The sequence below is a fragment of the Physcomitrium patens genome, chromosome 16, assembly GCF_059467195.1.
Source record: "Physcomitrium patens ecotype Gransden chromosome 16, ASM5946719v1, whole genome shotgun sequence".
Lineage (NCBI taxonomy): Eukaryota > Viridiplantae > Streptophyta > Bryopsida > Funariales > Funariaceae > Physcomitrium > Physcomitrium patens.
Window position 1 is genome coordinate 14026038 of NC_143425.1, and position 12067 is coordinate 14038104.

At 34.7% G+C, this 12067-nt stretch overlaps 1 protein-coding gene across 7 annotated transcripts; it reads left to right on the forward strand.

Moving 5' to 3' along the window:
• Positions 1–6976: 6976 nt before the first annotated feature.
• LOC112293447 (wall-associated receptor kinase-like 14) lies at positions 6977–11428 on the forward strand. Of its 7 annotated transcripts, none has more exons than XM_090257120.1 (7): positions 7006–7272; positions 7456–7488; positions 7712–7940; positions 8272–8516; positions 8970–9091; positions 9351–9537; positions 9693–11428. In XM_090257120.1, exons 6-7 carry the CDS (start codon positions 9396–9398, stop codon positions 10778–10780), a joined length of 1230 nt encoding a protein of 409 aa, XP_090113246.1. In that variant the 5' UTR covers positions 7006–7272; positions 7456–7488; positions 7712–7940; positions 8272–8516; positions 8970–9091; positions 9351–9395; the 3' UTR covers positions 10781–11428. The 7 variants fall into 7 exon arrangements, with proteins under 7 accessions (XP_090113248.1, XP_090113245.1, XP_090113249.1 ...); XM_090257124.1 differs by having other exon boundaries at positions 8279–8516; XM_090257122.1 differs by having other exon boundaries at positions 6977–7272; positions 7456–7940; positions 8279–8516.
• The last annotated feature ends 639 nt before the right edge of the window (positions 11429–12067 follow it).

Consider the following 12067-nt stretch of genomic DNA (forward strand, 5'->3'; position numbering starts at 1 on the left):
CTTTGTACTAAAGTTGTAGACATCCACTACCACCACAAAGATAGTAATGTTTCAAAATGCTATCCACTTCATAATCTTATTGGTCACTAACTACAACTGGTGGTGGTGGTGGTGGTTGATGTCAATCCAGAAAGCGCTTTGGCCCAGTATGAAATTTCTTTAGTTGTAAAATAAGGAAGACTAGATGGACACAAATATATAGCAAAAGCTCAAGGTGGTATGCAACATCAAATATTAGTGCTAAAATATAGAAAGGTCCAAGCCATTGAGGTACTAGTTTACGGATTTGGGTTGATGTAGTAAGTGGTAAGTTGGAGTTGGAGAATAATACCTCATTATCGTCTCAAAATGTCTTGTATTGCTAATGGTTATCTACATACTGCTTTTGTCAATTTTGTGTAATAAAGAGGTGTTGGCATGCCTCTTGTAAGGCCATTGTAAGCCATTATATAAATTCCTCTATTGTCGAGTTGTTGGTATCAATAGGACAATGAAGAATTGCTGGCGTAATTGGATGTTGATTGGTATTAAGGAAAAATGGTGAATGACTAGTATTTGCTTAAATACTATCATTATAAGCAAACATCAAGGGTATCAAGTATTTATCCCAATTATTATAATGAATCCCTTCCGTATTACATATTGTCTTGTTTGAAAATACACCGGACACCTAGCTGTGGAAAGTAAGGTTGTATTTCACAAGTATCCAAAAATGCTAATAAGTTTCATCTATATGAGAAGAATACAATCCAAACTTCAATTCAAAAGTGCTAAAAAATACTCTTTTTAGTAGCTTCAATCATACATAAATCTCAATTATCTTGTTACTTTCATATTTAAGCAATTTAGATTTTTCTTGTAAGTCCTAATCTTAATTAATGAGTTTGAAAAGCTGTAACTTCTAATTTGGCTGTTGAATTGATGTAAAATTTTGCATGAAATTATCAATTTAAGTCTTCTATATGCTCAAGAAATTTAAGCTCAATCCAACTTTCATCTTATAAGAATACCTTCAAAAATTGCACTAATATCACTCAGTCACCAACTTGAAAGGTGATGTAGAAGTTCCAGTAGTGATTTTTCTTTCTCTTACTATTTATTTCGACTCAAAATTGGTATGTAGCTTGATCTTCAAATCCTCCAATACCATGCCAAATTTTATCTTGATCCAACTAGTAGATATCTAGATATCATAGAAATCCTATCCAACCTCAAACTTTCAACTTTTAGTTTGTTTTTGTACCAAAATCCAGATATTTTCAAATTTCAGTATTATATTATCACAAAATTTCACATATACTTAGAATACCTAATCAACTAAGCACTATCAAAACTTAAATCATAAATGAGATATCAACTTTATATACTAGCTGAGAATGCTAGCCCTAATTTTATAAATCTCAAGTTGCCAATACAAACTCTAACTTCCAATAATAATTACAAAATTTCAAAAAATCCTACTAAAACTAGCCTTATGTCTTTGGAACAAGCTCCAACTTATCTCTCAAACCTTAATCTTTAATCTTTGAATGAATCCCTATTTTACCCTAAGAGGTCGTTTTAATGGCCGAAAATCTGATTCTGTCCTTGTCTCACAAATGGTCAACCGCCAAGTATCAATCTAACCTATCTTAAGGATTTTTTAGCTCAACTTTACTCTTAAGTTAACTCTAGTATCAACCATACTAATTATTTATCTCTTCTAACTTAATTTTATCAATTTATGGTCTTTCTAAGGTAGTAAAAGAATCTCTATAGCCTACAAGGTAAAAGTACTAACTAACCTTCAACCTATTAACTATTAAGATTAAAAAATAACCTAAGAAGCTTTTATAAAAGCCATGTTTAGATACCTCAAATTATTATTGAATCAAGATAATTAGATACTAATTAGAAATTCAATTTTGATTATAGTTTCACTATAGAGTCGTATTCTATCATGACACTGCCACAAATGCCTGTAGCTTATCCTCTAAGGTCCGATTTGCATGCTCTATTTGTCCATCTGTTTGGAGATGGAAGACTATAGACATCACAAGTCATATATCTAATATTCTTATATAAGATGCTTTGTCCATTTTATGCCTTTGATTGTCTTTTCCACCACTCACATGAGATTTGGAACCACCATATATACCAGTTGTTCATGCTATAATTGCTTCTTCATAAAGGTTGTCCCTATAAGTAAGTCTTTTATTGAAGATTATGTTTCCTCTTCACTAGATATAGAGGTGCGAAGAGTTACCTTGCATCTTCCATCTTTAAAAAAGATTGTCCTTGCTATCCAATCAACTTTCTTATTTCCCATCTCTAGCCAAGGCATATCAAAGATATTATCATACTTTAGCTTTGTCACTTTGAATCTCTCTCTTAAAATGTAGATGTTTGTCAATCTCAAGGTTTCTTCTTCACACATCTTACTTAACACGTTTTCTTGGTTATTTACAAGGTATATATTTCTTTCCTTGATTTTTTTGGTTTTAATTCCAAGTTGATTGATAATTTTAGTTGAGATGCAATTTTCTATAGAGCCCCAATCTATGAGTACTCGACATGGTTATCCTCTTAATAGTCCCATTAGATGCAACAGTCACCTTTTTTTGATAGTTGTCTGAAGCTATGACATTTGTCTTTGACAGATAGTAGCTACCTTTAGTATTGACCCTTGGCACTTTTACTGGGGAGACTCATTTTCTTGTTCTAATTCATTATCGGCTTGATGAGTTCTGAGACTGTAAGTACGCCTTGTCTTACTCGTACTTATACTTTGATATTTTAGACAACCTCTGATCTAATGGCTTGGTTCTCGACAATAAAAATACAATTTTTTTCGTACCAATATTTGTTATGTTTGTAGTGTCAATGATCCTTATAAGGCATCAATTTCTATTGGTATTGGTTGTTGTGTTGTAATATTAGATAGCGATACAAGACTTTGTATTATAGGTCGTGCTCTACAATTCTTGAAATCTATAGCATCAATCTTCTCTGCAATCCAAATTGCTTCTTCAAATGTTTGTAGATCTTTTAGCTCTACATCTTCCTAGACTTTAGATTTTAAACCTCATAGGAATCGATCCATCATCTTTGCTTCTGAAATATTATAAATTTAGAAATATAGGGACTTGAATTGGGAGACATAATCTTGCACCGACCTAGCTTGTGTAAGATTTGCCAACTAATCAAGTACTATCTTTTTTGCATTGACGGATCAAAATTGATTACTCAACTCGGTTTCAAACTCCTCTCAATCACAAAATTCACCTTGAGCTCCATAGCTTTGAACTCGATGTTGCCACCAAATGGCTATTACATCCCTTACATAGCTAATTACAAATATAATTCTTTTAGTGGTATTTGCCCTAAATAGTTAGAGGTATTGTTACATGTTGAAGAGCCATTAACATATATCTTCTTGTCTTGAAGTTCCAAAGTATGTACAAGGCTTACTCAATTTCAACCTAGCAGATGTCGACTCTCTTGTCCTTGAGGCTTCCATTTGTCCTTGCAAAATAGCCATCTAGCCTAAGAGGTGTTGTATTTGAGCTTCCATCTGGGATTGCTCAACCATATCTGTTATACTGTAATTTCTCCACTAGACTCCACTATTGTAATATCTTTTCATCTCCCGATTGATTTTTTAAGAATATCTCATAGTAGCCTCAATTCAGTACGCAATGAGACCACAACAATTGACCTTGGACTATACAATGACTATTAATATACTACTAAAAATAAACAATCTAATACTCACTTTGATACGAATGAAATAGGATCAGACCATTTCAAAAATTCAAGATCCTTCTATTCTACAACAACATAATATTTCATCACAAAACAGGACAAAACAAATGAAAACAGAACTCAATGAAATTATACAAAATAGAACATGAATGACAAGTTAGTAAACGAAAATAGAACAGAATAGAATTGAATAAAAAGATGAAAAACCAAACTTAACAAAGAGAAAAAGTTTAAAGCCATACTTAACTAGATGCTCCAAAAGGCCCTAGCCAGTCCTATTTATACCTTATCCTACCACCTTAGACTTTCTAAAATGTTCTTAGGTAGTGGACTCCACTTAGATAATCGCTTTAAATTCTTTTTCTAGAAGATTTCATAGTAGGCTCCACTTGAATAACCGCCCTAAGCTTTCTTTTAGAAGGTTTTATGATAAGTCTCATTTAAATAATCGACCTAAATCCTTTTTAGAATGTTCTACGGTGGTTCCTACCTAATCCGCTAACCTAATCCCAATTCTAGAAACTTGCATGGTTTTAATTATCTATATAATTATTTTATCTATATCTTCTTATAATTGAAAACCATACAAAGCTAAATTTAGCTTGACTTGTTATAAAAATTCTAAAAAAATTGATATTTTTTTAATCAAACTTCATAGCCATATTAATCTTTGTGCCTTTTATATTTGTAATAATGAGACTTTTTGGATTTACTTATAAAGTGGATCTTCTTGTTTCTCTCAAATGCGCAACTTCTTAGCATAAACATTGATTTTATTGTTGAATTCCTCATATAGGCATAAAATTAATATAATTCTATAGTCAATATTGGTAATTAGTAAAATTTCTACTCTAAGAGTTTAAAAAACTTATGAAGATCAATAATATTTACAAATAGATTTTTTTATTAAAAATAAAATTTATAATTTATTTATTTATTTATTTATTTTGTCTCTATAATAGTCCACTTTAACAAATATAAAAGTCAAAGTACAAGAGAATAATCTCCAATTTTTAATATCAAATTAAAATTTCTATAAAATAAAATAGTATATTTTTTTAAATAAAAGATTTAATTTTAGATAAAATAAAAATTGATTCAAATGTGGATAGTCTATAATTATTAAAATATAATAATAAAAAGTAAAATAATATATTTACTTTTAAATCAAAAAAAGAATATTAAATTAGCACTCTTGTCAAACTATTAAGAAAATAAATTATAAAAAAGCTTTAAAGAAGTAAAAAACTCTTATGATACTTTAAAAAAGAAAGTAGATAAATTAAAGATAGTTACAAGATAGAAAAAAGAATGACTATTACTAAATGTAAATATATTAGAGATACTTGAGCTAAGCAAAAATATAAGAAAGGTGCTAACAAGAATGAAGAAGGCCTCACTCTTGCCTCCATATATAATATCAAATTAAAGAGATACGTGGCAATATTCTATAAGTCATTTAACATGTGTCCAACTTTCAAGACAAGTTTCGAACATGTATGCTATATAGCTAACTTATTGGCCAAGTTTTCCTCCTACAAGTCACCTACAAAGACTTAAAAAGTCAAATCCATATCTATAAAGCTTCTAAAAAGCTTTTTTGTAAAATAATATCAAAACTTTTTATATTTATTTCTATCTAATTCATTTTTTTTAGGTAATTATTAGTACCAATGTATATATTACAAGAAGTTGTTAAAATAATTTATTTGAATAGTAGTATGAATTTATGATATTACATTTAAATAAATAGCCATATAACATATTTAATAGACTCAATAATTTTAGTATTTATTTAGAAGGCTTCTCCAATATTCTTTTAAAAAGTTGTTATCTATTAAATATTATTTTTACTTATCCTTACTTATTTTGAGGTACTTAAGTAATATAGAAATCTATTACATCATCTCCACCTTTCAAGAGTAAGTTCCAATAAGAATAATTAAGTTATTACATAAATGAATGAAGTGCAAAATTTACCAATTTATATTTGGTACAAAGTATAATAGATCCTTACATGGTAGTTAATAGGTTTTTTAAGCCTTCATTTCTATTTTGTATAAGATCTTAAAAATCATCTATTTATTTGATAATATTAATGCTTTCATAACTGCCTTCAAATAATATTTTTTTTAATATCATCAAATACAGTATCCACATCTTATAGTGAAGTCAGCCCTTCTTATCGTCAACCTTGCTGAAATAATTTTAAAATTTTAGTCAATCTATTTTGATATTATTAAATTTTCATTATAAAATATTATATAGTCAATATTAATCAAATTACAAAGAATGTTGACTATAACAAGTATATTTATGTATGGATGTACACATAATATGGCATGCAATATGTCCTAAATATGAAGGGTAGTAAATTTTCACCAACAATTAAAACAAATTTTACATTACTTTGACTTGCTTGAATATCCATTTTTTAAAGCTCATGGTGTAATGATACAATACATTTAATAATATTTTATAAATTTCAAGAAGCATTAAATATTTCTTAAGAAAGTTTAGTTAAAAAACTATAATAATCTACATATTCTTAAAATCTATTTAAAATAATATATTCCATAAATTCTACTTAATTTATATATAATATATATATATCTATTTGTAACAAAATAAACTATTTTATAAATATTTAAAAAATACAATGTAAACATGTTGTTTTAAATATATATATATATATATATATATTTATAAATTTCTAAATATTCAAATAATTATAATTTAAATAGATCCAATAGTTTTGTTTTAGAACAATAATGGCAAATATAATAAAATAAAATTTCATGGAGCCAAGTAATGTATTTTGTTACAAGTCTGAGTGACCGTTAAAAAATAGGGGAAAGTTAAATAGACCCAAGTTTTTACTAAATTTATCCACCTATCCTAACCATCAATAGAAAAAAATTAATGACCTTTAGATCATTTCTCCATTATTGAATTAGCAATCAATAAAATCCAACCACATTTATCAAAGATGGACCTATTTAGTAAAAGCATGTGTCTATTTAACATTCCCCAAAAAATATTAAACCAAAAATTCCTTCATAACCAAATATACTCACTATAACTACAAACGAGAGTGTGAGTGCCGCTTATCACTTTTCTTTTCCTTTTTTCCTTTTGCTTTCTTCGATTATTTTTTCACATGCCCTGGAAACTCGGGCAGACAAGGGGGGAAGGAACGGAGCCCAATGGGCATATGATTATAGTCTACTGTTCAGAATGTGTTTTGTTGAGAGTGTTACGGCGTCGGACTCCATCGCCACGCATCCATCGCCACCGGAGGGAGACCCTAGAGTCAGAGGCATCGCTGGGCAAAAGATCTTCGGGTGTATGCGGCACCAAGGTCGTGCGTGCCTATCGCGTTGGAACCATCTCGGATGCCAGTGAAGTGCCAAAATTAGCCTCCACTATGTCTTTCTCGAAGCTAATGTGGACCATGCACGATCGTCCTAGACCCGAGACGGCGAAAATAGGCCAACAGCGAGTGCCGGAATTTCCTCCGCCGGATGCGTAAGCCCGAACTTCAATCTCCTTTCTCCCACTTTCCTCCGAGCTCTCTTCAACTGCCCTCTCTTGTTTCACTGCATAAGAAAAATATTCATGATGCCGGAAGTCGGGATGGTTTGCAAGGGATGGCTTGTGTGGTAGCCGAACTGTTCACTCGAGCAATCGTGGTGGAGTTTTATTTTGCAGACTTGAATATTACGAACGGAAATCTGAGTTGCGGTAAACATAGTCCCACCGTACGAGAGATTCTCCAAGTTGTCAATATCGTGGAGCGTGGCTGTTGTGGCGTTATCCAGTCAGTTGTTAGAATCTTTGAGCGCACTGTGATAAATCGGTTTGTTGGTTTACAGGCCGTTTGCATGTTGTAGTGGCACCAGTGCCCGTTGATAGTGATTGAACTGGGATTTTAATTTCTATTGAATTTTTATTAATTATGCGCCAGGTTACCATTCTTTGGAGCATGCATTAGGTCGGAGCGCCAATGTTGGAATGCTGAATTGACTTCGAGGGCTTGGATAGCGAAGTGCTCCTTGTATTCGTCCGGATTCTGTGCAAAGGGCGGTGCCATGAACCTAACCAATGTGAAGGAGTTTGTGCGCCTCAGGGACGCCACATGTTAATGTCGGTGAATCTCATCGCAGACCGTGCAAGCTCCGTCCACAAGGGTTTAGGTAAGACGAGACCTGAAAAAGCGCAATGCAGAGGATTTTGAGGTTGTGGATTCTGTCCGTTTCACTATATCGTATTCTGGCTGTTGAAATCTTATTCTTCTACCTCTCACAACGACTTTTGTGTAAAACTGTCCAAGGCTAGTCCTAATGTTGTTGATTGTGAAGTTTCGGAAGTCTGCGTGGAAATGTGGCGTTACTCTTTCGTTATTTTTGCACCGACGGACGGTTGTGTTCTGGAAACGGCAGAACTCGCTGCTTTTTGCGTGCATTTTTTAAAAGATCTGGTAGCTCGAAGTTATTAAACCTGAACTGACTGCGTATTTTGAAAAAGTGTGCAGAAACAGAGGCAGGTTACTGGGATTGGCATGGAATTTACGATGGCTTATCGCACACGAATTTAGTTATATCAACTTGCCACTGTGATTATTTTGCATTCTTCAACAAGCCATGCACATGCCAAGTCAGTGAAAGTAGGGGGGCACTTAGGCTGGACAAATTTCAATACTGCAACGGGACTCGTTCAAGATTATGCCGGTTGGGCTGCTTCTCAAAGTCTAGTTCGTGATGATATAATTGGTAAGTATTAAATTCTAAATCTCTCAATTTATGTATGTTTTTGGCTAGGTAGAAATGCCTCGTTTCTGCAAACTGATTTCTTATTGTATTTTCTTTTTCATAATTGTAATTTAATACCCGAAAAATTGAAGAGAAGGGGAAATGAGCTTCATCTGGTCTTGTTTAGTGATTTTTGTTCTGAAGATGCTCACATTATTACGAAGTGTTGTTCCGTTCTACTCCAACAAGTTCTTGCGTAGTGAAAGATCCATCAATGAGAGGCTTATAGAGATGCCTACGTAGAGTTACTATTTTTGAGTCTCTCAACTGTTGGCGTCTCAAACTCTACTAATTTTGCTATTATTTCCAGTCTCTCCTCGACACCCTCAGAAATGAGATTTCTCAAATGTTGGGATTACGATACTAATTGGAAGGTTTTCTTTGCTCTTAACCCTACTCACATACTTGCTGCAGAATTTAATTTTCGACCCGGTGCACGCGTTCTATTTCAAGTTGACTCTCAAGCAGCCCTCGATGCCTGCAATTTTACTGGTGTTGTACCCATATTTGACCAAAACTCCTCTAGTCCTGTCCATGTAAGTGAACTTTCTTCTTTCCTTGGTTAATACGAAAGTATCAATGATGCTGTACCTCTGCTAATTGTTACAGTCTCACCACTTCGAACGCTACTTTTGAGGAAGCGACGTGTTTTTAAGAGTTAAGGTTTCAGTTTTCAATGAAATGTCCAAGCCTGTAGCTGAAGTTCAACTGTATGTCGAGAACATGCGGTTCATGGTTTGATCCTGGAAAGTACTGCCAGAGGCTTCTTTGAAATAGTGTTTGTCTGCGTACCAGGTTACTTTAACTGCTTCAGGTGTAAGCTTTTTCGGTTATGGGGGAATGACTTCCAAAGGCGTTTCCAACTGTGAACCTGGCCAAAGATTTGCAGTTTCCGTCCACGACTACGCTATGACAACTGGCAGGAGATATCTTGCCAATGCTCCTGCACAGGAGAAAAACAATAACACCGCAATCATTGCCGGTTTGAGCACAGTTACCTTCTGAGAGTGCCTTCAGCAATTTGAACCTTTTTTTATTTGATTTATTCAAATTTTTTAATGTTATTTTTCTTCCATAGTGTGTGCAAAGTTTAGGTTGCACAACACTAATTATGTATTCTGTTTTGCATGGTTACAGTTGTCATCGGCGTGGTGGTTGTGCTTGGAGCAATTGGTGCATGCTACTGCTATAAACAGCGGAAAGGTACTGGAAGGAAACTTCTTAGGAAAAGGGCCTCCAATTCTAATCTCCAGGAAGTTATATCCTCAATAGCGCAAGGACATGGATCAGTTACTGTCTTCACTTTGAGGGAGCTTGAAAAAGCAACGGAGAATTTTGGTGAGCACCTTGTTCTTGGCCTTGGTGGCTTTGGAACGGTGTATAAGGGCACATTAAGGAATGGGATGGTCCATGTTGCCATCAAAATGTCGAATGCTATCAGTAAGACTGGCAAGAAGCAACTCTTGAACGAGATAGCAATACTGTCGAAGACAAATCACCCGAATCTAGTGAAGCTGTTTGGGTGCTGCATTGAGACGGAAGTTCCAATTCTTGTGTACGAGTACATCCCAAATGGTAATCTATTTGAGCACTTGCACAGACTAAGATTTGGAGTGAATCTTAATTGGAAGAAGCGTTTGCAAATCGCAACCGAGGCTGCTGAAGCAATTGCCTATCTTCATTTTGCTGCACAACCTCCCATTTATCACCGTGATGTGAAGTCAGGAAACATTCTACTAGACAATACTTTTTCTGTCAAGGTTGCAGACTTCGGTATATCTCGCTTAACCAATCCGGAGAAGACGCATGTTTCAACAGCCGTCCAGGGCACCCCTGGCTATCTGGACCCCGAGTACTTCCATAGCTACCACTTGACAGATAAGAGCGACGTCTACAGTTTCGGTGTGGTTTTGCTGGAGCTTATCACATCGCAGAAGCCTCTTGACTACACGAGAGGTGACGAGCACAGTTTGGCAGCTTATGCTCTGCCCATTATAAGAGAAGGAAACTTGGATTTGATCGTTGATCCTCAACTCAAGGAGTCTATGGAGGAGTTCCAGGAATCAATACCGACCATACAGCGAGTAGCACAGGTGGCCATTAATTGCTTGGCAGATAAGAGGAAGGATCGTCCAACGATGAAAACAGTTGCCGCGGCCCTTCAGGATATCAACAAGACCTATCTCAACCATAATAATGGAGGAGGTACCGAGTTCGATGATTAACTCAGTTTGCCTTGCAAAATTTGATGCCAACATTCGACAAATATCCTCGTATTCTTCACCTTGCTCGCCATCTTCAGCTTGAAGGTCACGATATTCTCAATCACTTCGTAGATTTTTACACTTAAGAAGAAAGTTTCTCCTGCTCATACTGACCAGGACCTGTTGAAGGGTAGTGGTTGGGACTTTTTTTGCACAACTGGTGCAGGAGCTGGTTGGGGGAACTGTTCGACTCTTTTTACAGATTGTGATATAGCGTTTATCTCGGTCCATACGCTTCCGCCACAAAGGCTAAGGCTATCAGAGCGGTATCCACGAGAAGTTGAACTATAGTATTTGATAAACACCTTGATGTCTGACATACTTTGCCATTGCGAAGTAGTTTTCTTATTTGCTATCGCCAGAATTTAGGGTCTTTACTGTGGGCTGTCTAAAGGCTGACCATGTACTGAAAGAAGTCAATTGCCTAGCAGAGGAGATTCAAATCGGAAGCAAGTAGTTATGATAGTTCTTGCAATTTCATTCAAATCAATTGATAATAGCGTCTAATTACATTCTTTATCAAAGTAGGAAGAAGGGGTCATCGATCCTATAGTTCGATGCAACCCACGTGAGGATTTGGTTGATTTATAAATCTTTCTTAAGACTGCAGATTTCGTTGTTTTTTTTTTACTAATATTGCACTCTCTACTGCGTGTCTATGAAAATTTCACAAGCTCTAATATTACCATTGCCGGCTCTCATTTCGCAACCACGTTGCAACTTCTTCACAGTCGGTAGTTCTCTCGAGTGTTGGTTCACTGGCTACACAAGTCGGATAAAACGTAGGGACTCCAGGACAGTCCTTTGTGGAGAAATTGCAGAACCATCTGATCCATGACGTGTTTTTTTGGACCTTTTCTCACATCAGTAATGTGACCAGGAAAATTATCCAACAAATAATTTTCATAAGTAGAGTGTTTCTTTGGTGCAACTAGCAGTGTAGAGCGACTTCAAGCTACATGGTTAAATATGACATTGCTCACGAACCGGAACACTAATTAGATGGAGCTGGAATGAATCAGGAATCCCTGTTAGCACTGCAGCCAAGCAATCTGAAACAACCATCACTCATTCTTATCTTTTCCCTTTTTCTGATGAATTCCGCACGAAAACACTCAACCAAAGGAGAATCTGTTGTACACTTTTGGAGTTTTGTTATCCCAATGAGGATTAAATAAACGCTTGCGTATGCAGAGGTAGACGAATTAAATTAATCCACACTCATCTTGTGGTAAACCTTCGATACAA